This window comes from Ochotona curzoniae, unplaced genomic scaffold (assembly GCF_017591425.1).
Source record: "Ochotona curzoniae isolate NIBS_2020 unplaced genomic scaffold, NIBS_Ocur_1.0 contig_4792, whole genome shotgun sequence".
Classification (NCBI taxonomy): Eukaryota; Metazoa; Chordata; class Mammalia; order Lagomorpha; family Ochotonidae; genus Ochotona; species Ochotona curzoniae.
The window spans coordinates 12,532,556-12,557,036 of record NW_024466389.1 but is presented as its reverse complement, the minus strand read 5'-3'; the positions used below and the strand labels follow the sequence as shown (position 1 = coordinate 12,557,036).

The 24,481-nt window shown below is 53.3% G+C and overlaps 1 protein-coding gene across 1 annotated transcript; it reads right to left on the bottom strand.

Annotated features, from left to right (window-relative positions):
- Window positions 1-20,576: 20,576 nt before the first annotated feature.
- FAM43B (family with sequence similarity 43 member B) lies at window positions 20,577-21,578 on the bottom strand. The gene has a single exon (XM_040987717.1). It carries the CDS (start codon window positions 21,576-21,578, stop codon window positions 20,577-20,579), a length of 1,002 nt encoding a protein of 333 aa, XP_040843651.1.
- Window positions 21,579-24,481: the final 2,903 nt, after the last annotated feature.

Below are 24,481 nucleotides of genomic sequence, written 5' to 3'. Positions count from 1 at the left end.
GCCCTCAGTCCTGGTCTTTGCATGTGCCAGCAGGTGCTGCAGGCTGGCCTAGCCAAGCCTCCTCCCAGCCTTGGTTCTCCCAGGTGTCAGATGAGTTCCCGTCAGGTGAGTTCTGTGGTCCAGCTTGACTCAGTCATCACCACCCCAATCTCTCATGCAAGACAGCAGGTGCTGCAGTCCCACAGAGGCAAACCTATAATTCCCCTATAGAACCTGCTCCCAAATCCGGTTCTTTTTTTGTTGTTGTTGTTCTGGTGGATGCTGCAACCCAACCTGAGGGTAGCCCACCCCCTGTTCCAACACTTGTAGGTGGGTACTGTAACCTAGCCCAGCAAGACATGCCCCCAGCCCGAGTTTTTGCATGTATGAGTAAGTGGTGGATGATGCTATGTAACCCAGCCCAGGTCTCCCACATGGAGAAATGTCTTGCTTTGACCCAGGCATGCTCTCTGGTCTTCCACTTCTAAACCATTGAGTTTCACCTCCCTTGTCTACCGAGAGTAGTGGGCTGATCTGTGGAGGACCCCACAAGTCATTCCTACCTTGTCAAACATGCCCTCATCCTCTGCTGCTCCAACATGTCCCCAGACCCCTTGCCTTGGATAATCTGCCTGGGGGCCAGGGTGGTGTGTCCCAACCTGGCATTCTCCACTTTCCCCATATACCTTTTGTTTTTTAAAGATTAATTTTTTTTTATTAGAAAATCAGATATACAGAGAAGAGAGACAGAGATGAAGATCTTCTGTCTGCTGATTCACTCCCCAAGTGGCTACAATGGCCAGAACTGAGCCGATCCAAAGCCAGGAGCCAGGAACTTCTTCCTCGTCTCCCATGCAGGAGCAGGGTTCCAAGGCTTTGGGCCATCCTTGTTTGCTTTCCCAGGCCACAAACAGAGAGCTGGATGGGAAGTGGGGCAGCCATGACACGAATCGGTGCCCATATGGGATCTCGACGTGTGCAAGGCGAAGACTTAGTTGCTAGGTTACCATGCCAGGCCCTCCCCACATGTCTTTAAAAAGAAAAAGAAGAAAAAGCAAGTATGCAGGCATACTGTGTAGTTGACACAAATCTGGCATTAGCCAGACCGAATGCCTGCCAGCTTTTGGTTGCTTTTCTCCCACCAGAGTAACACTTGCCCAAGTTCAAGGTTTCTGTAAACTTTAGAATCAGTTTTTCACTTTCCTCCAAGACCCTCTGTAATTTGTCAGGATAATCTGCTTCTTCATGGTTCAGTAGTATGTTTCAGCAAAATCATGCTGATTCTGACATTTTAAGACAAAAACTGAAATGATCCAATATTACCTTTGAAGATTATAGGGATATTGTGCTGTGCCCAGCATGGCAGGGGGTCAGCGCAGGCCGAAGCAGGAACAGTGAGTGATGCGGAAAATAAAGACACAGACTCAGGCTCAAGTTCTCAGTTTGCGAAGCCAGGAGGGGGCGGGGGTTGGGGGTGGGGAAGCAGGACAAGAAGCCCCGACGTGTGTCTTCTGCGAATTTTTATTATCAGTGGTGTGAAAAGCAGGATCTTGTTATCGCGGAAGTTTAAACACAGCACGCCAGGGAGCAACGGGGAGGAGTTTTGGTGGTCACAGGTATAATTGATGACTAGTAGCCAAGGTGAGAATCACCAGGTTTGGAAACCTTGAGGGGGATACGTTATTGTTAACTATTAACTGGGGCGAAAGGCATCCCCCCTTCCCAGATGTTGACAGAGCCCACAGCACATCCCCAACTGTTTCAGCATGCACGCCAACTGAGCCGTGCCATGGTTAACGTGATGTGCCTGACTGGCGAGGTTTACAGAGAGGAGAGGCAGAAAGAGCTTCTGTGCGCTGATTCACTTTCCGAAGTAGCCACGATAGCCAGAGCTGAGCTGAGCTGATCTGATAGCCAGGAGCCAAGAGCTTCCTTCAGGTCTCTCATGCAGGTATGGAGTCCCAAGACTTTGAGCCATGTTCTGCTGTTTTCCAGGCCATATGCAGAGAGCTGGATGGGAAGTGGAACAGCCAGGACATGAGCTGGTGTCCATATGGAATGCTGGCCCTGCAAGGTGGAGGATGAGTCGGTTGAGTTATTATTCTAGCCCCCAACAAAGTTATTTAAAAACAGGTTGCAAGTACGCAGGCACACATACAGGAACACACAACCTCATCACAACTAAATTTAAAGACAAAAAGATTTAAAAAAAAAAAAAAGGCTGCTGGAAAACATGAATTTAATCATGATCTCTTGATGTTTGTATCTATTATCCATAGATAATTTTCATTCCTTCACTGTTTCTATATTTTTCAATTTTTTAAATGCAAACATTTTGTTTCTTGATTTGAAAAAAAAAGTGGCCCCAGCTGCTGGTGGGTCTCAGGACGGGGCGTCTCATGCCTGGTTCCCAGACGACAGCCACCATGTGCACGTGGTGAGCTGTCCCCAGGCCTGCCTGGGCTCCGGGGGCTGCTCCCTTCGGGGTGAGTACACCAAGGGGGAGGTCTCCATGACTGGGCAGATCCGGGGCCCACCCGCCGCCTGGGGAGCTCTAGGGTTTTGGTTCTTTGAATTGCTGCTTAGGTAGCTCCAGGTTGAACCCACTGTTCTTCTAGGACATGAAGCATTCGTAAAGATTCCCAATGACAGTAACTCTTGCTTTGAGAAACTTGTAATCACTGAACAATGCTGACCACTAAATACCGGTCCATGCTAAAGCTATGGCTTGGGGCTTGTCCAGCAGAATCATATCCTGTTACCTGACATGATGATGGATCAGGAGAAGGGTCACATTAAGCAGGCCATTACATTAACTAGCACTCAAGAACCATAACCAGGGGTAAATTCTGTGAGGAATGTGTGGGCCACACCCTGTGGAAATTCTAGCCCTACTGGTTATCTCAAGAGTTGGGGTGGTGATGGACTAAGCTAGGTGTGACCAGAGAGCCTGCCATCAATCACAGGTAAAGGAACCCCCAACAGTCTGGACTGGTCAAGGCAGCAGCACCCGAATGTGCATCCTGAGTAGGGTGTGGGGTGGGCTGGGCTGCAACGTTCACCAGCTCATACAAGGCCAAATGGAAGGCCAGACTTTGCTGGAACCTGGCCTAAACCCAATGGCATGTATGAGAACTGGGTCTGGGAGTGGATTAAGTGGAGGAACTTGGGAAACTCCCTTGGCGAGACATAGCTCCTGCTGGTGAACATGTGGTCCAGACCTGGGGGTTGGACAAGCTGGGAAAAGTAGCTCCAACAGCTGGCAGATGTGTCAGTTGGTAATGGAGTAGGGTGGGCCAGGCAGGACTGAGCAAACCTTAGCCCACAAGCAAAACTAGAGACCAGGAGGGAGCATAGGTCATGCCGAGCTAGGCTCTTGCACCTACTGGTCTGTGCGAGTCAGGAACGCTAAGCCACAGTGTCTTAGGCAGAGGCCGGGACAAGTAAGGGGCTGTGCCAAGCTGAGTCAGAGCAACCACTGGCATGCATGTGATCTATGGCTGGGAACAGGCCCGGTTGGGGAACTAAGGGGACAACTCTAGCTGGGTTGAGGTTCCCACCAAGGGGCATGTGGCCTGGAATGTGGGCTGCTTTCTGATCGAAGCGGTTGTAGTCTCCCTTGGCACAAGTGTGGACTGGGATTGGATGCACCAAGCTGGGCCAGACTCCAACACTGTTGGGTGTCCTGGAGGACCGGGATAGATGTGTGATGGACTAGGCAAGGTCTCAACCCCTACTGAGCCATGTGTGAGCCATATGTGGGTATGGACAAGCCATGGCTGGGCTGAAACATCCAACAGCAAGGACCAGTTTGGGTTGAAGGCCAGTCAGTAAAAGCTACTGTTCCTGCTAGGACAGCAGGTGAACTGAGTAGGGCTGGCTCATGGACCCACTGGTATGCAAGAAACCTGGCATTGGGAGAGTTTCTGATAGAGGAGCCTGGGCAACTCCTCTGGCAGGACACAGACCCGGCAGGTAAGCACAAGAAACATGATAGGAAACAGAACAGGCCATGGAAATTTACCCACTGGCATACATTTGGCAGGGGTCGGGGGAAGACCATGCTGAATCTGTCCACGTCATCCAGTGGCAAATCCGAACACCAGAACAGTGTGGGTCAAGCCAGGTTTGGTCACAACAAAAACCAGTCCACAATATGGAATGCCAAAGTGAGGTTGCCTGTACCGGAAGGGACCGCAGCACCCAACCAGCAAGCGTTGAGAACAAGGAAGGTAGGGGGCAGAGCCGGCAAGGGAATAAAGGTGGTTCTTTTGCTGGACAGCTACTCCCACTGGAGAGCATGGGCTGGGATGGGGCAGACCAGACCAAGCAGGGCTATAACACCTGTACGCTTCATGTGTACTAGATCAGGGAAAAGCCAGGCTGGGCAATTATTCCTACTGGTGCAAACAAAATTAGAGTGGGTGAGGGTTGTTTGGGCTTAGCTGCAGCATCAGCTGGCAGAAGCTGGCACTGGGGGCTAATTCTGTCAAGTTAAACTGCAGAACCACCTGGAAAGTGCACAATCCAAGAGTGAGAGACCTGGGAGGGAAATAGTGGGCTCCTTTCTCTTGGGTTACCACTTCCATGGGAGGGCAGGAAAACTAGGACAGGGGCTGGGGTGGAATGGGGTGTGGGACAGACTGGACTACTGCTACACATACTGGCAAACCAGGGTAGGGGGAGGGCCTGGTGGGGGTTATTGTGGGTCGCTCCAACTAGGCTGCAGCTCCCACTTGTTTATGCAAGAGCCAAGTATGTGCTGGGCAGAACCAGGCTGGACTGAAACACCCACTGGTACCAGTGGAAGTCTGGGCTGAAAACAGAACCAACCCAGCAATCGCAACCACCAGCTGATCAGGGCGATGGACTGTGCTGGGCCCTATACTTGCTAGCACATACAAGAATCTGGTTTGAGAACACCTCAGACAAAGTTTCTTTGGAGATCTCCCCAATCAAATGCTGGACTCATAACCCTAACCAAGAAAAGAGAGAAGCCAGAACTGGTCAACCAACCATCTCAGCTATATGTTGGCAGTGAAATACGGGACAAACAGAGACTCTATGATGGACTATGTCAATCAGTGGATTCTTCAAAGACTTCATAATGCTTGGAGTGGCAAGATTGGCAGCGATTCGTAACTGTTGAAATATCAAAATCACTTGAGCAAGAACCTCGGAGCATACCCTACATCTGGGACCTGGGGATGGTGGGAAATAGGGTGGGCCTTCTCCCTTAATACCTCCCTTTAAACATGAAGGAAACAATATGGAAATAATTATCTTACCCACTTTCCTATAGCCCTTGAATCTTTTTACCCTAATTAACTATGTAAATATTGTCCAAAAAAAAAAAAAAAAAAAGACTAGTCTTGAGCCAAAAAAGTTAAAAAAAAAAAAGTGGCAATAGAGACGATGAAAAGCGGGAGAAAAAATGGAGATTCCAGGCCTTCAGGGAAGTTTTGTTAATAGCCACATAGTGACAGGAACAAGCACAGCTAGGTTGGGGGTCCAGCTTACCTTGTACCCAACTGTGTAGCTTCCCACAGTAAAGTACTTACTTTCTGTGCTCTTAAATTCATTAATTTTTTTTTTTAAATTTTCTGGCCTGATAGTCCTCGCCTTGAACATGCCAGGATCCCATGTGGGTGCCGGTTCTAATCCCAGCAGTCCTGCTTCCCATCCAGCTCCCTGCTTGTGGCCTGGGAAAGCAATGGAAGACAGCCCAAAGTCTTGGAACCCTGCACTCGCATGGGAGATCCGGGAGAAGCTCCTAGCTCCTGGCTTTGGATTGGCTCAACTCCAGCTGTTGTGGCTGCTTGGGGAGTAAACCAGAGGATGGAAGATCTTCCATCTCTGTCTCTCTTTCTCTCTATATATCTGCCTTTCCAACAAAAAATAAATAAATCTTAAAAATTTTTTTTTAATTTTTCATGATACAGATCCTTAAGCTCAGGGGTCTCCCATTTCATCCTCCCCTTTTCCCCTGCCCCATATTATGACCTAGTGTTGCATCCAACCAGAGCCTCTCCCTAGGAGGTGCAGCCAGACAACTCTGCAAGGCGGCAAGGCTGATTGAGGAGGCAGGTGAACAGACCACCTGGTTGGGGTCAGCTCTCCTTTCTGTAAGTGACCCCGAGGTGAGAGTTCATTGTTATAATGACTTTGTTTTAACCTTTATATCCCCTTTTTCTGATATTACTATTATTAGTCTGAGAATCCATTTATTTTAGGAGTTCTTGACCTTTTGTGCCAGAGGTTCCTCTGGCAGCCTGGTGATACCAACAAACTTTTTCAAAAGAATGCTCTTCATTGTATAGAACTATAAAGCCAGTACTACCTAATAATTAAGCCAGTTCTAATGGAATAATTAAAATATTTGTGATATCATATGTAAATTTAGTTACTGTTTAAATAACAACTGAGAATAGGCCAAATAATTATTGTATTTTTGAAGTACAGACAGGAGTAAAATATACTTTGGGATATTGCAATCAATCTGAAAATATAAGATATATTGTGTCAAAATGATAGGCGCTGCTCACAGTACTATGATTTATTATCTGTATTTAAAAATGACGAGGGGGTAAATTTTAGTTGGCAGTAAATGAAAATAAAGCACTTTTTTTTTTTTTCCAAGTTCACGGATTCCCTGGGCCCTAAGACAGAAACTGCTTATTTAACTTTTGATCATTCGGTCCTTTAGTTGTGAGTCTGTTATCAGTGACATCTTGCTGGCTCTCAACAACTCATCTGGAGCTCTCTGTTTTTCCTTCAGGTACTTCAGTCTGTTTATATATAATTATTGCTGTATTGGGAATATTTTCCCCCAACTTGCTTGCTCAACGTACTCATCAGACTCAGGTTGGATTGACAGATGACCGTGGCTTACACTCATTGTCCGTCCAGAGCCAATGATGTGACTCTGCCGCCACCCGGCTTCCAGTTCTGGCTTTCCTGCTTCAGAGCTTCCATCTTCAAGTTCATCTTGAGTTCTGGAATATCAGCCTTCACCGACTTGTTCCAAGCAACGGTAGGGAGAAGGGCAGATAACATGGTCTCACCCAGTAGCAAAGAAACACGAGGATGCTTGGGTTGTTTGGCAGCGCTAGGGACCTAACTGAAAAGTCAAGGTTCTGTTCTTAGGGAAGAAAACAACAATAGATATTGGCCATCGGTTAGATGTCTCTGTTTCCTTTCTCCTGCTACCCAAGAGTGAATGACCAGGGACAAGCAGCAGTGGCTCTGGGTCATCAGTAAGGCACCCAGCCAGGAGAAGCTTGGCCTGCCCTCTGGTGGCTGGGTGAGTGTACTATATTCCTCCCCAAGTGCAGGATGCTGGATCACGCTTCCCTGGAATAAATGGCAATGGGTTTGCATCATCTGCCTGCTGTGCTTTGCTGGCCACGTTGTTATTTGGTTTTACAATCCTAGCAGTCCAAAGAGCATTGCTTCTGATCAGGAGCCTCATTTTTCAGTGGAAGACATATAAGAATCCGCAAGTGAGCGTGAGTCACCGACCTTGTCATGTACTGGGAGCGTCTGGGGTGGTGACATGGCCGACTGGGACTCCGTCAGTGTCAGCTTAGAGGACAGCCTGGTAGGACTCTGAAGTGTGGTCTCGAAGGGCTTGGCGTACGCTCACAGTGGCAACAAATTCGAGCTGATGCTCCTGTCTGTTCCATCATCCGTCATCCTGGGGCAAGTGTGGATGATCCCACGAGGTCGTCACCTCTGAGCACTTGAGGTACTTGCTGAAGGCCAAGGGAAGATGGGACAGGCAGCAGAGAGAGCATGGTACAGGTGCCATAGGCCCAGGGAGAAACGGGAACCCTGGTAGCTCCTTCTGTGTTCTCCTCTTTTGCTATACCCAGCATGGGTACTGCTAATGTGGCCACGTGACTCGGGTCCAGCCCACAGGATATGAGCCTCTGCGATAAGCAGCCCATAAGCAATCCCTTCCCACCTGCCAGCTGTGTGCCATGGGGACTGAGAATCTACAGGAGGGCAGGGCCACAGGTGGAAGAAGTGGGGGTCCCTGAAGCCTGCGTAGAGAGGCTGCCCCGCACCTCCGCCTAATTAGATTTGACGGAACAGGTGCCTCCTTGGGAGCTTAGAGACCTGGAATTGGGGTGGTTGCCACCATTTCAGGCAGAAAAGAAAAGCCAAGCCTTTCTGAAGTATCTCTAAAGATTCGCCATAGCCACAGCAGTGTTCAACCCCAAAGCCCCATTCAGTCACTCCATCAACAATCACTTATTGAGTAACTATTGTATGCTTTTCTAAGCTCCGGGAACACAGAAGCTCAAAAATGATATTGTACTTCAAGTCAATCATTGAGAACAATGAGGCTTTTGGATATTTTGTGTGTTTTTTACCGTTTGGAATTGGAAGCTTTGGAGGCTGTTTCGGTGTGACAGGAGCTTCGGTTTCTGTTCGGCTCCTGCATTTCGTGTGAAGGGGCAGTGTTGGAGAATCTTTGTTCTCACGGAGCAGCAGCCAGAGGGCTGACGATGAACAGGGTGCCCGTGAGGTCAGGACATATTGTAATTCTGATACAGAAATTTAGAAGAGGCATAGTGGACACATTTTGCTTCAAAAGCAAACCAATTCCGGAAAAGCTATCCACTTTCCCAACAGAGAAATAAGCCAGAAGCTGCCACTAAACAGAAGATCATCCGTCATGGTGCAACTTGGGGTTTGGCAGTTAGAAACCTTCATGACTCTCAGAAAGAATGGGATTTGGCACAGAGATCTGATGATCACAAGGTCATTTAGGATCTTGGGCAAAGGGGCAAAGTGCCTGCCATGCCAGCTGGGGCCAGCCTATTGTCATCAATACCACCATGGGCATGTGTGTTGGGGGCATTGCTAGGGGTCAGGGCACTGGGCACAGGTCAGGATGGGGCCACTGAGTGCTTGTTTGACACGTATAAAATGATTTTGTGGGGTTTCCGCTGCCCAGACCACTGCACCACAGGCAATCGAGGGACCTGACACTGGGTGAATCAAAAGGGGGCCTCTGAAGGCCCTCTGTGGGTCAGGCCAAAGCACCTGCCTAGGAGAGGAGCCAGGGTTGGGGATTGACCGGGCCTGGCCAGGCCACAGCACCATGGTGAGAGCTGGGTCTCAGGTGGACTGCAGCACCTGCTGGCATGTATGAGGACAGGTCTGGTAAAGAGTCTCAGAGGATACTCTTGCTAGGCTGGCCCACCTGCTGGTGTACCCAAGAGCTTCCCTACCACTCTGTGGACACAGAAGAGAAAACTCATTTATCTTACCCACCTCCCCCCCATCCCCACCTTCTCCATCCTAATTAGAGGCCCACATCAGTCTGCAACCTCCTCACCATTGCAATCAATATTAAAATTAAAAAAGGGGCCCAGCAGCGTGGCTAAAGTCCTCGCCTTGAACACGCCGGGATCCCATATGGGCACTGGTTCTAATCCTGGCAGCTCCATTTCCCATCCAATTCCCTGCTTGTGGCCTGGGAAAGCAGTCGAGGATGGCTCAAAGCCTTGGGACCCTGCATGCGCGTGGGAGACCTGGAAGAAGTTCCTGGATCTTGGCTTTGGATTGGCATAGCATTGGCCCTTGTGGTCACTTGGGGAGTGAATCATCGGAGGCTGGAAAAGTAAGATATACAGAGGAGGAGAGACAGAGAGGAAGATCTTCTGTCCGATGGTTCACTCCTCAAGTGACCACAATGGTCAGTGCTGCGCTGATCCAAAGCAAGAGCCAGGAACTTCCTCTGGGTCTCCCACGCGGGTGCAGGGTCCCTAGGCTTTGGGCTGTCCTCGACTGCTCTTCCAGGCCACTAGCAGGGAGCTGGATGGGAAGTGGAGCTGCTGGGATTAGAACCGGCGCCCATATGGGATCCTGGTGCGTTCAAGGCAAGGACTTTAGCCACTAGCCAACTGCGCTGGTCCACGTTGGGGTTTCTAAGGTGTCGGAGACAGCCGCACTTCCCATCCCAGGTAGCTCGGTTGCTCCATGTAACCTGCCGAGGGCACGATGCTCAGCGCTGGAGCTGGTCCCCCGGTGACTGTGGTTTGCCGTACCTTAGTTGGTGGTCCGGCACAGTTGCGACAATTCACGCTTACCTCCTTTGCCTCTGCTTGGAGAAACTCCCCACCATGGCTGGCCCTTTCTCCCAGCAGTGGCCCAGGTAAGGCTGGGCGGTAGCAAGGCACCGTGGGGGACAGATGTATCTTCTTTCTAACGGGGAGACCCCGCCTCTTGCTTCTTGTTGGTCTCTCCCCACTTGAACGTGGGTGCTAGGAGGGTCAGGATCTCTTTCTCCACGGTTCCCAGCCGTCTCCTCAGCACCTAGGACAGCAGCCAACGCCCGTCAGCATGCCTCAGACATTGATTTCAGGAAAGCTGGTTGGCTGAGGACTACAGATCCCTGGCCTGCAGCCCAGCTCTGGAGCAGACAGGCCCTGGACGGACAGCCAGTCTCTCTGCCTGCTGGGAAAGGGGTGGGAAGTAGAATTCCAGCTGTGGGGGAAGTGAGCAGCCCAGCACGGCTGAGAAAGAATGCACCAGCTCCCAGGGCCACCCCCAGGGAGCCCACCCTCTCTGTAGTCTGCTACCCACTGCTCAGCGACTGCCCTCACCTCCACCAGGGTGCCCACCCTCTGGGCAGGGTTCTCAAGCCCATTCCAGTGTAGAGACTTTCCCTGTACCAAAAAGCCAAGGTGGCCACATCACTTCTGCCCCGTGCCAAGCTCACACACATGATGGCTCATTATTTCTGCCTCATCCCCTCCCAGAGCTGGCTTTTTCTTTTCTTTTTCTTTTTTTTTTTGTTTTTTTTTTTTGATATTTTAATTTGAAAGCCAGATTTAGAGAGGGAGAGAGAGAGAGAGAGAGATTCCATACTGGTTCATTCCCCCATTGGCCTCAATGACCACAGCTAAGCCAATCTGAAGCCAGGAGCCAGTAGCTTCTTCTGGGTCTTCCACATGGGTTTAGGGACCCGAGGTCTTGGGTCATCCTTCTGCTGCTTTTTGACAAGCAGGGAGTTGCATTAGAAGTGGAGCAGCAGGGACTACAATCGGCATCCACATAGGATGCTGGTGCCTACAGGTGGAGGATTAGCCCATTGAGCCATGGTGCTGGTCCCTGGATTTTTCTTATTCATCTATAGCACAGATGGGAATCTGGTTCTCCTTTGTCAATTTTCTTTTTAAAAAATGTTTATTTTTTTTTTAAATTGGAAAGTCAGATATACAGAGAGGAGAAGCACAGAAGAAGATCTTCCGTCCAATGATACACTCCCCAAGTGACCACAACGGCCGGTGCTGCACCAATCCAAAGCCAGGAGCCAGGAACTTCTTCCAGGTCTCCCACATGGGTGCAGCCCACTTTGGGCTGTCCTTTGACTGCTTTCCCAGGCCACAAGCAGGGAGCTGGATGGGAAGTGGAGCTGCTGGGATTAGAACCGGTGCCAATGTGGGATTCCAACACGTTCAAAGCAAGGACTTTAGCCCTTAGGGCACTATGCCGGGCCCTCCTTTGCCAATTTTCAGGCATGAATATGATGACAAGGTAGCAGCTTTGGCAGGTCAACTCCAGTTGCTTGCTGTCCCTCACTTCCAAGCAGAGACAGAGCCCAGAGAGGTAGAGGGACTTGGCCAAGGTTGTTCAGTGAACTAGTTGCCAAGAACACCCGGCCAGTGTCCCCACCCATTTCAGAAGCAGAAAATCTGTGGGTCCCTTCTTCACTCACTCCCTGGCCCCCCACCTTCTTGGGGAAAGTATCACAGTTGCCTGTGAGCAGAGAAGGGGCAGTTGGGGTCCAAAGAGAAGAGCAGGGAGAGGAGACTGTTCAGAACTCCAGGGAGAAGCACCTGTGCAGGGACACGAGAAGGGTGGGAGGGGGTGGCAGTCAGAGATGATGGCCTGCTGGTGTCTGGCAGAGGCTCCTGAGAGGGTGTGGCATTGAGGATGAAGAGAGAGATTAGCCCTATGGGTCACACCTGCCACCTTTCATCCTTGTAGAAGCCTTACCCCTCCCAACCCCAGCGGGAAGCAGCAGTCAGCTTCCTACCTGGAGCTGGGGCCATAGAGCTCTGCCAGACACCTCCTGGGGTGGAGGAGGCAGTTGGGAGGCTCAGACCCTCTCTGTCCAAATCTTTGTCAGGCACCTACTGTGTGCCAGAGGCACTGCTTTCAAGCAGGCAAGGTTCATGTCCCAGCTATTCCACTTCTGATCCTGCTCCCTGATAATGTGTTTGGGAAAGCAGCAGGAGATGGCCAAGTGCTTGGGCCCCTGCATCCCATGCTGCAGATCTGGCTGAAGTTGCTAACTTCAGCCTAGACCAGTCCTGGCTATTGTAGCTATGTGGGGAGTGAATCGGTGAATGGAAGATTTTTTTCTCTGCATCATTCTACCTCTCCCATAAATAAATAAATCTTTCCAAAGTTGGAAATACATCTTCCCTTAAAAAAAAAAACTAGAGTCATGATTGAGATCATGGCGAATGCTGGGAAGGCAGCAAGCAGATGATGGGCTAGATGGTGTCGGATGGGCGAACGGCACCATGGTGGCAGAGTGGGTAGACACAAGCAGTTGTCTGTGAGAAGTGCTGTGTGAGCTGTGCTTTTCTCTTTTCTCCAGGTAGTTTTTGTACAAGGGATAGCTGCTGTTGATCTGGGAGCCAGCTTCCTGGGTAGCAAGCTGGTGTACTTGAGGCTGGAGATGGGACACAGCAGGTAAAGCTGTTGCCTATAGTTCTGACAACCCATAGGAGTCTCAGTTGCTCTACTTTGAACCCAGCTCCCTGCCGAGGTGCCTGGCAAAGCAGCAGAAAAGAGCCTAAGTGCCTGGGCCCCTGTGTGTCCATGGGAGACCCGGAAGAAGTTCTTGGCTCCAGACTGACCCACCTCTGGCTCTCGTGGTCATTTGGAGAGTGAATCGGCAGATGGAAGGAAGATCTTTTCTTATCCCTCTCTAAACTCTGCCTTTCAAATCAATCTTTTTTTTTTCTTAAAGAGAGATGTATACTTGGGCAAGACCCCTTTATCATCTGCAAGCTGGGGAATGGGGCCACAGGTTGTAAGGGTCCTTCCCACGATGACTCTCTGGCTGCAGTCATCCACAGAAATGCTCGCCTGTCCCAGCTACCTTCAGGCTGTGGACTGGTATTGCTCTGCGTGCAGCGGTGCAGGCATTCGTCATCCACTTAGAACAAGCTGAGACTGCTGCAACACACAATGCTCACACGGATTATGCAACTGGTAAAAAAGGAGCTAGTTAAGGGCAGGTTAACAGGTATCCGGTATCAGAGTGCTGGTCTGAGTCCTGGCTACTCTGCTTCCAATAAAGCACCTTGCCACTGCACCAGCAAAGGCAGCGGAAGATGACCCGTGCACTTGGGTCTCTGCATCCACGTGGCAGACCCCGAGCAATTCTTAACTTCTATTTTTTAAAGATTTATTATTTTATTTATTTTTATTGGAAAGTCAGATATACAGAGAGGAGGAGAGACAGAGAGGAAGATCTTCTGTCCAGTGATTCACTCCCCAAGTGACCGCAATGGAGAGAGCTTAGCTGATCCAAAGCCAGGAGCCAGGAGCCAGGAGCCTCCTCCGGATCTCCTATGTGGGTACAGGTCAAGGGCTTTAGCCACTAGGGTACTGCGGCGGGCCCCTGGCTTCTGGTTTAAGTTTGTCCCAGCCCTGGCTGTTGCAGACATTTGTAGAGAGCCAGCCCACACACTTCTCTCTCTCTCTCTCTTTGCCTTCTCGATAAATAAAACATAAGTCCTTAAAAAGAGAGACTGAGTTGGATCTCAATCCAGTGTGCGGGGGGAAGTGCATGATGTAAGTGAGAAAGAGAGCGAGGAGCAGACTAATGTGCTGGAAATGACTTCCTCTGGTGAAAACAAACAACTCGTGTGTGTGTGTGTGTGTGTGTGTGTGTGTGTGTGTGTGTATGTGTGTGTGTGGTGTGTGTGTGCACACACTTTAGCGTTCCCGTTCCCGTGTGTGGAGAGAGCCGGAAAGGACAAGCCCCAGCTGCACTGTTCACTCCTTCTGAGTGCATGGGGATGGATGGGGGAAGGGCGCTCATTCAATTTCTTGTGCAGTTGCTGTTTCACTGGTTTCAGATACAAATGTGCTGCTTTTATAATCCCGAAAGAAGAATTTAACATCCTTAACGACTCAAAGTGCTGTGGGCTCCTCACCTTCACAGCTCGACTCGTTCCCTCTGCCTCCTGTGCTGCCCCCACCATAGCGACCCTTGACCCCATGACACTGCTTCCCACCCACGAGCTGGGCTTGTACACCAGGCACCAAGTGAATCTTACAGGAAGGCTGGTATGAGAGAGGTGATAGCCTGCCTCCTCCAGGCTGATGGTGTGGGAGAGGAAGGAGCGACTGCAGTGGCCCCTGTGACCTGGCAGTACCTCCCCCACCCCTTCCTGCAGCCCTGCCCCTTTCCAAGGCTGCTGGCTGAGCCCAGTCCCACCCCTGTGGGATACATCACAGCGATGATCTCAGCTGAGAAGTGGTGGCCTTGCCTGCTCTTCCTCGCTCCTGTTCCAGAGTAGCAGGTGTTTCCCTGACTGCCAGGAGGGATGCAGGCATACACCCTCAAGCCCTCACAGGGTGGGGGTGCTTATTGAAGCCCCCCCGCCTGGTGCTTCCTGACCACATGACTCTCCCCATCAGGAAATGCCCATAGACGCCTGTTTTCACTGCCCTGGCTCTAGTCTGCACGTGTTGCCTTCACAGCAAGCTCGGGCCCCCGGAGGGATTCCCGCCAGGCCCGGGTGGAATTGTGTTGCCTCCTTCCAGCTTTCTTGTCTTACAGCCAGTGTGGGATCAGTCTGCCCTGACTGCTGTGTGATGCTGGATGTTTTCTGAAGCCTTCTGGAATATTCTATCCTCTCTACATGGCCCCTCTGGGTAAGCCTTGAGCAGCCCACACCCTGGAATGAGTCAAGGGTAATTCCAGAACGTGGACTCTGAGATCAGCACATACAGCTCATGCTCCATCAAAGGGAGTGTGAGCTCCACCGAAGGTCCTGGGCAAGTCAAACAAAACAACTGGGAGGAGCCAGCCTGAGAGCTAACTGGCTAAGTTCCTTTCTTTTTTTGTTTTTTATTTATTTTTGTTGGAAAGGCAGATATACAGAGAGGAGGAGAGACAGAGAGGAAGATCTTCCGTCCAATAATTCACTCTCCAAGCAGCTGCAACGGCAGGAGTTGAGCCAATCCAAAGCCAGGAGCCAGGAGCCCTTCTGGGTCTCCCACGTGGGTGCAGGATACCAAAGCTTTGGGCCATCCTTGAGTGCTTTCCCAGGCTACAGGCAGGGAGTTGGATGGGAAGCAGGGCCACCAGGATTAGAACTGGCGCCCTTATGAGATCCCGGGTGTGCAAGGCGAGGACCTTAACCACTACACTATCGTGTCAGGCCCAAATTGGCTAATTTTCCACCTCTAAGTGCCTAGCATCGCATATGGAGTCCAGTTTGTGTCCTGGCTGTACCACTTTACATCTAGCTCCCTGTTTGTGGCCTGGAAAAGCAGCAGTGGGTGGCCCAAAGTCTACATCCATATGGGAGCCCAGAAGAAGCTCTGGCTCTTAGCTTTGGATTGGTTCAACTTTGCCCTTTGTGGCTATTTGGGGAGTAAGCCAGCCACGAGTGCATGTGCGCACGCACACGCACACACATACACACACACGGAAGGGAATAGCAACTGCTGAATGGGGCTTAGATCTAGAATCAGAACCTCAGAGAAGAACAGGAGGCATTGGTTAGGGCTTTTTGAGGCAAAGAAAGAGTGGAAGGGGGAAAGAGAGAGAGAGAGAGAGAGAGAGAGAGAGAGAGAGAGAGAGAGAGCTTCCACCTGCTGTTCCCCAAATGGCAGCAGCAATGGCCAGGGTTAGGCCAGGCTGAAGCCAGGAGCCAAGGGTTTTATGTGTTTTCCCACACGAGTGCAGGAACCAAAGAACTTGGGCCATCTTCTGCTGTTCTCCTAGATACGTCAGCAGGGAGCTGGAGCTGCATCAGACTTGCAGCAGCCGAGATTTGAACTTGTGCCCATATGGGATGCTGCACTGCAGGTACTTAACCTGCTGTATTGTAGTGTTGGCTCCAAGTCTAACATCAGTAGGATCAAATGTATTTAGCTGAACAAGTAGAAGCAGATTACTAGGCAGGCATGAGTTGGTTGAATCTTCACTGTGGTTTATAGATGAATGGAACATTGGGCGTTTCACCACCATGGGGCATGAACAGACCACGTGATTAGTATCTCAAGCACCAGGCACCTGATTGCCTTCTGGATATTCCCAGGAGGAGAGCTCCTGGGCAGACGGTGGTTATAGCCAGGAAGTCGCAGTGACTACCCTTCCCTGTGCCAGACATTTCCACAGGCTCCATCTCACATCCTTCACCTTACAGCCATACAGAGCATGGACCTCCTGTCCCTACTGAGGCAGACTGGAAACCCAGGCTAGCCTGAAACTAGCCAGGCATCAAATGGCCAGCACAGGTATGTGTGATGCCGAGTCCCGGTCTGCTGACTTGAGTGTTGGGTGGAAGACGGCTCCTACCTGGAGGGCTCTTGTGCCACTCACCCAAGTCTGCCAAGGTCAGCCAATGTGGCCAGAGTGTGTCTGGCCACGGCCAGGTGCTGCTGTGTGTTCTCTGTTGTCTGCTCTGCACTGGGGCCTTGACTAGCCCTGTGGAGCCAGAGCAGACCCCAAGGAATAGAGCTCGTCCCCTAGAAAGGGCCTCAGTAGGAGCAGGGTGCCCGAGGACATGACGCCTTCAGTATCTCAGAGCAGCAGCTTGTCGTAGGGAAGGTTCCTCCACCCACTTGCTTTCCAGGCCTATGATGGCACTTCCATCTGACTCGTTCATTCATGTATTCATTCAACAAACCACTACTGAGCATCAACTTCCTATCCTGGGCCCGGCGGTGTGGCCTAGCGGCTAAAGTCCTTGCCTTGAACGCACTGGGATCCCATATGGGCACCAGTTCTAATCCCGGCAGCTCCATTTCCCATCCAGCTCCCTGCTTGTGGCCTAGGAAAGCAGTGGAGGACGGCCCAGAGCATTGGGTCCCTGCACCCACGTGGGAGACCTGGAAAGAAGTTCCTGGCTCCTGGCTTTGGGTCGGCGCAGCACCGGTGGTCACAGTCACTTGGGAAATAAGTCATCGGCCAGAAGATCTTCCTCTCTGTCTCTCCTCCTCTCTGTATATCTGCCTTTCCAATAAAAATAAATAAATCTTAAAAAAAGAAAAAAAATTCCTATTCTATGGCGGACAAGGTGCTGAAGAGGGTGGGGAGCTGAAGATGGAGCCAGTAAGAGACGAATATGTCAAGGTGGACCAGGCTGAAGACCCCGAGAACAGCACAGATGGAGCCCCCTGTGACTGCAAGAGGTGGCAGCCCCTCAGACCTGGCAGGAGCGGGGTAAGGCTGGGGAGAAGAGGGAAGTGAAGCTGCAGGAAGCGGAGCTGCAGCTGGGCTTTGCTGACAGGGAAGAATCTAAAAACACGCAGCCTGCAGGAAGGGCAGTCCGGGATGTGGCACCCGTGTGTGCCAAGGCCCAGGGGTGGGACTACCTGGTGCTGTCTGGTGGACCCATTGGTGCCGCAATGTGTGCTGGGGCCCATGGGCCAACAGCCATGGCTTCAGGCAGGCAGAGGCAGGACACACCAGGAGCACTCATCCTGCCTTGGGCTGGGCAGACTATCATGCTGGTTTATTTTAAAGATAGAGGAGAGAGGTAGATATTCCATGTGCTGGTTCATTCCCCAAATAAGCTGGGACAGGTCAAAGCAGAGAAGTCAGGACTTAGACCAGTGCCCTCATGGGATACTGGCAGCAGCTTAACTCACGGTGCCACAGTGCAGCCCTAGCTTGTCATTCTTGCGAGGGTTTTCACTGCCATTCTGAGACTCCCTTAGCTGCTCCAACCCCAATTTCCTGATGAGTCTGCCCAGCAGACCTCACACAGCAGGCCTGGAGGTAGGCATGGGTTAAGGAGTGTGTCATCTAGTCACTTAACAATCCAGCCAGCCACCTGGAGGTTCCCACTACTCAGTTGGAATCCCAGAACCTCCCCATGGAAAACCCACATAGCGCTGGTAACAGCAGCTCCTTGGACACCCCTGGGAAACCAAGGACTCAGAGAACACAGCTTGCAAACCACTGGCCCAGCCCATGGTCATCTTTCCCCAGGGTGGGGAACTTGGAAGCCAGCAGAAGAGCCAGGGGCCACAGACATCCTGACCACTGCCTAGGGAGCTTCTGGTTCCGACGTGGGTGATGAGGTGCTGAGGCGGGTGGGGGAACACTGCCCTTAGTGCTTGGGTAAGGTGGACATGGCTCCCCTGACCTCCCCAAACCCCGCTCCCATGGGCAATGCTGCTGAAGTGGCTGGTGGTTACAGCAGCTCCATCCCCTTGACTCTCAGCCCTGTGGCAGCTGGAGCTGTGCTGGCTGGTCGCTGGCTTCTCTCTGTTTCCACCCAATGGGAGAGGAATGCTGGTCCAGGGTCTTCTTGCTCCACACACATTGGAAATGCAGGTGTGGTCAGTCAAACAACTGGCAGGCATATGTGCATGTGTGCAATGCACAAGGTAGATGGATGTGTGTGTGTGTGTGCATCTATGTGTCAGGAGACTCCCCAAAACCTGAGGGGTAGGGTGAGGCTGGGGGCAGGCCTGCAGATAATTACTCAGTAACTGCTCCTCTAATCTTATGTACCTCCCTTGAGGCTGTAAGAGCCCAGAGTCCCAGGCATCTCTGGCCAGCGCTGTGCCTGCTATGTAGCACGCTTGGTCCCCTCTGCTGCCTGAAGTGTGGCAGGGAGTGTGCTTTTGGCCTTGCTTCTGGCTATGGTCATTTCAGCCCATGCCTGGGCTGTCCTGGGTTCATCCTGCCTCCACATCTGACATCCTCCTGCTTGCTTATCTCTTGCACATGGGGAGCCACACCATGAGAAGCCCTTGCCCGCTGGATCCTTGTCAGTCAGATGGGACACCAACCCTGGCTATGCCCTCTCCAAGGCCCCTGGCCCTGGGTGGGTCTCACCACAGTGATGGGGACAGTGGTACCTTGGCTGGCAGCTCCGGGAACCACGATGCCTGGCAGTGGCTGAGGCCACTTTGGGACTCTGGGAACTCTGGGCTTGATGCCCAACTTAACACAGGCATAAAAAGGCATCCCAGCTCCAGACTCACACTGCCTATTAGGGGTCTGCGTTGACATCCCCAGCTCCTTGAAGAAAGCTGGGCAGCTGGTTCTTCTCCGTTCCACCCACTGTGCAGGGGAGGGGCCATGCCTAGTCTATGCTGCATGCTGGGAAATGCCCCACCCCTCAGCCCGGTGCCCCCTTCCTGCCTAATATCCCAGACACTTGCACCCAAGTGCCAGGTATGCAGACATAACACCCCACCCCGCCCAGAACTTGGCACATGTTGTTTTCAAACAGGGCATGTGCCACTGCCTTCTCTCCCGGCAATAAGAGAACAGTTTTCTGAGCTCTCCTCCCCCTCCAATCCTGACACTTGGCTCCAGCTGCTCAAAGGGCTGGAATTCCTGCTGCGGTCTGCAAGGTTATGATGACAGTCTTTTCGCCCCCAGCCAGCCTGGCATCAAACACAACACAGAGTGGTGACAGGCTGAAAAAGCAGGTCCACTTTATTCACAATGATCAGTTGGGGACACACACATCTTTGGGCCTTGTGTGGTCTCTGCAGACACTTGGGCAGAGTCCATTCTCCCTGCTGGGCTAACACCCCTCCTTCCCCATCCCTGCTGCTGTGAAACTCAAGGCTCCACCTGCCCTGATCAGCCTCATCTTGTCCCCAAGCACTTGTCAGAGGTTCTCCTTACCTCCTTCGGAAGCCGCACCTTGGTCCTGGCTGTGAGGCACCTGTTGGCGGCAAAGGCTTGGGCAGCTGCCCGCTGCAGACCTGTGGCCTGGCCTAGTTTGCTGTTGGAACTTGGTACATTCATCCATTCCTCACCAGAGGCAGAGTAGTGAAGTCCCAGGAATCCTGCAAGGGGCAGGGAGGCCCAGGAGAGGCCCTGAGAATTCTTCCTATGTATACAGTGCCGAGTTGGTGGCCCTTGGAGTCCTGCCCTTAACTGCCCCAGCCATCTTGTTCTCCCTCTGAGAGACATCTCTGCAGGGTAACTCTCACCCCAGGGAGTAGGGCTAGCAAGACCAAGGGCAAGTCCAGGCCTCCACCCAGAGTGCAAACCTACCCTCCTGCATTTCTAGAAACATGTCTCTCTTCTCTTGAAAGGATCTCTTGGGGTGGTGGTGGTGGGTCGGGGAGCCGGGTGGTCAGTGTGCAGCCTGCTGTAAAGCTTGGGAGGCAGCTCCACTATGGAGGGCCCGGGTGTAGGTGGAGGTGATAGCCCCCACCCCCAGCAGTCAAGGGCATGTCAGGTGCACCCTAAGCCAGAAGGAGGCCAAGGGTTGGAGGACCACAACCAAGACCACCAGGGAGGCAGTGCCAGGGAGTGGTTGGGAGCCGAAGCAGGCAGGGCCGGGGTTGGAGGCTGTGAGTCTAATGGACCGGGTGTGGGGCGGCGAGTCCTGCCCCTTGGGCCATCATCGTGCCTGGCCCGCGCGCTCCCAGGAGCCAGCCCTCCAGCGACGGGGCAGTGCGGGTGGCGGCGGTGGCGGTGCCGGGACGCCCCGCAGGCTGCACGTCCTCAGCTCCCGGGTTAGGCTGAGCACCTCAGCCCGCTCGTTCTGGGGGGCTCCTCCCTCGCACTTCTCTGCCCCCTCCGCCCCCTCTGCCTCTTCCTCATCCTCCTCCAGGATGCTGCTGAGGCGTGGCGCCCCGCGGCCGCGCTCCGTCGGCGGCGGCCGGTAGGCGCACTTGGCATTGAGCAAGCGGCGCAGAGGGGCACGGGGCACCGAGGCGGCAGCACCCCCCGCGCGCAGGTGCTGCTGGCGCACGTGGCGCGCGTCGCTCTGGCGTTGTAGGCGCTTGAAGTCGCTGAAGGCCGCCAGCGCGGTCTGGCGGAGCAGGCGGGCCAGGGCGCGCGCCTTGTGCGCCCGCGCTAGCAACACGGCGTGGCAGCGCAGCACCACGGCCTTGTGACGCGCCTGGTGGCGGTAGACCCAGGCGAAGACGCGCGGATGGCGACCGTCCGCCGTGCAGTAGGTGATGCGCGGCAGCAGGTAGGCGTGCGCCGGCCTGCGGGCTCCCGAGCCTCCGGCCGCGCTGCGCTCGCAAGGCTGCATGCGGATGCCGTGCGGCCCCAGCGTCAGCTTCATCTTGGTGCCCCCGCCCGGACCGCAGCGCGCCCAAATTTTGCCCACGGCGTCGTCTGTGCAACCGTCGCCCTTGGCGTGCAGGGTGACGGCGTTGCCCAGGTACCACACGGTGTAGGTGGGGTCCTCCTTGTTCAGCTCCACTTTCTGGCGCCGGCTGCGGAACACGCGGCCCAGACGCTCCAGCGGCCAGTCCGGGAGCAGATCCGGGCAGGAGCGCAGGAAGCTGGAGAGCAGCGACGTGTAGGTAAGCCCCGGACTCAAGCTCTTCGCCTTACACTTGGCCTCGTCCTCCACCAGCACGAATTTGTTACGTCTCCAGGGTAGCATCGCGGCGGCCGAAGGGGCTGGGGCGCGCGGCGAGCGCAGGGCGTCTTGTGGGGTGGTCGGGGGAGGGGCGGGCACGCAGAGGTCCACCGCCCCGGAGCAGCGCGGCGCGGAGAAGACGGTAGGTGCCCGGAGATGACCAGTGTCCGGTGGGGCTGGCTCCGCAGATGCCCTAAGCTCGGGCCTGGCTGACCGCCTAGATGTCCGGCCGGGAACAGCTTCCCCCGGGAATGGCTCCAGCCGTCTGGGGAGCAAGGAGGGGCAGGGGCTGGGCTGATGGGGGGCGGTGGACGTACCCCCAGGACCGAGCAGGTGGGTGGGGGTGGTGCCTATGGTCTCCGCCGCCTGACTGCGGCGTCAGGGAGGTCGCCGGAGCGGCTGCTTGGTGGGGTAGACCGAGAGCGCGGCTGCGGTGGGGACCCCTTCAGGCGTCGAGGCTCCACCTCCCAGGGCTGCATCACCGGGAGGGACCGCTAGCTCTCTAGTCCCCTCCCCTCGCCCTCCTGTCCCGCCTCCCCCGCCCTGCGCAGGCTCGAGCCGCCCGGACCCGGCACAGGCGCGGTGGAACCAGCTTAATCATTGTTATTGGAGGGGTGGGGGCAGAGAATCGTACCAGAAGCCGGGGCAATGCCCATTTCTCCGGCTTCACAGCTCCGCGGGGTGCATCTGTAGGCCCTCCCCTCTTCCCCTCACCCACGGCAGGTCCTCTGCCCACATCTACTAGAGTGGCATTTGGGGTGAGTTCATGGTGGGGCCGGCCTGGTGCTTTTGCCTCCAGTCTGCGCAGCACAAAGCCAGCTAGAGTGACCGAGCAGTGCAGTGGAAAAGTACTGTCACTTGGTGAAGCTTTCTTCCAGGTTCCTCCAAGGTCGTGGACCAGCAGTAGCTGCCCCAGCCTGGTCTCCAGTACTGAAACAGGGAGGGTGCATTGGAGGGCTGGGGGAACCTTCCAGAACAACCTGGCTTTGGGGGCGATTGCATTGGAACAGTTCCTGCTGGCTGATGTGCAGCCTCTCTGCTGGGAAGATTAAATGGATAAACTCCTGTTTGTGCACTTCTGAGCTGTGCCCAGCTATTCAGCATTCATTATCTAATCCTTCTCCCGACCCTGGGCTCAGCTGAATGACTGGCCCAAGGTCACAATGCTGTTAGCAGTTGGAACCAGGGCACGCTCAGCTCCCCCGGCCAACCCCTTTCTTTGTGCTGTTTGTGGCTGCAGCATCTGTAGCCCTGTGTCATCTGGGGATGCCCTCTGGGTCAGTTCTGATCAGGATGGGGTGTGTGTGTGTGTACGCTGAGCTCAGAGCTACACCCAACCATATGACCCCCCCCACACACACACACATGCACACTCCCACCCAGCGTGGGGCAGGAGAAGCAGCTTCACTGGCTACCAGCAACATTCTGGGCCAGCAAGGAGCATCAGTGTGTAGCCTGGGCTCCGAATCCCAGGGCAAGGAAAGTCAAATAGCGAAGCACCACAAACGTTGCCTTACGGATAGGCAAATAAAAGACGGGAAATGACTTAGGCTCACACAGTTTGGCTTTGGAGGGGGCCTCACCGATCATCTACTTGGCTGCAGCTTCTGCTCATTTCCGTATGGAAGCGCCGTTATTGCCTTTTGCTGATTACAAAGTCGCGCATGCGTGTGGCACAAATGAGCGCACCGAGGATGTGAGCGTCTCCATCGCTCCTGCCTGGCAGATGTGGCCTCGTTTCCCAGGGAGAGAGCAGGCCCCACGAAGCTGGCAGTCACGGGTGCGTGCTCACGGTACCATGTGCACCTCTTGGGTCGGTGAAGACATTAAGGCAGCCAACTCCCTTTACAGAAACAAAAGCATATGGGCTTTGACCTGGAAGTTGGCTCATGCAAACGTTTCACTGTGCCCTGCCTTATGTCTCCCAGGGCCACCTTCCTTACCTAGCTGCTGAGGAGGGAGGTTGGCAGGAGTGGCCCGGCATAAAGGCTCCAAGCTTGTTTGAAGGGAAGTGTGGACTCCTGTATGCTTGCTGGGGCTACGATGCGGTACATCCAGTGTTTTTTAACCTAGGGTGTGTGTCAGGTATGGCCTGTGTTTTGTCTTCCTGTAGAGATGTTTGTGGTATCTCCACTCCCTTCCTGGCTCCATTAGCTTTCCATAACCCTGGGGGCGTGGCTTTGACTTCCATAACTTTTGGAATAACTTCTGGGTTCCCCATAATTGTGTGAGATCCAGTGTCCTCGTTGTTTGGCTTTGAGTCCTGCTGACCTCAGACTAGTGCCCTCTGTGGTTTCAGTTGCCTTCAGTCAACCCAGGTGTGCTGGAAAATTCTAGAAAGAAGCAAGTTGTAAGTTTTAACTAGTGCACCGTTCTGGTCATTGCGATGGAAGTGTGGGCTGTCCTGCTGCCTCCTGCCTTGGATGGGAACCGTCCCTTTGCCTAGTAGATTCCTTAGACTGACCTGGTGATGCGATGCCTGTGTTGGAGCCACACTTGTTCTCGTTAATCAAGGCTACAGGGCGTGGAGAGGAGGGCCACTGGCAAGTTGGAAGTGCTTGGTGTTTAAATGAAGAGATGAATGTAGTTAGATACTTTGTGACTTATGTTCTAATTGTCCTGCTTTACTATCTCGAGTATTGTTGTTAATCTCATGCTGTACCCAGTTTATAAACTGAGGTACAGGAAGCAGTGTGATACAGGCAGCATGGGGTCAGGCGCAGCCCCTGTGGCTTGGGGGGAATGCCCGTATCACATGCTCACAGCTCGTAAGGCCTCCAAGGGGCTGTTCTCATCCCCTCCCTCCTTGGGTCACTGACCCTCCTGAGGCTGCAGCTTGCACTTGGTTCAAACTCCTCACTCAGCTGGCCTCTGGGCCCCCACCAACCTTCCTGTTCAGACAACCAGGAGAGCTGGCTTGATTTCAC

Excerpts from the sequence above, each read along its gene's own strand:
- FAM43B (XM_040987717.1), bottom strand. The coding sequence starts at position 21,578 with ATGCTACCCTGGAGACGTAACAAATTCGTGCTGGTGGAGGACGAGGCC.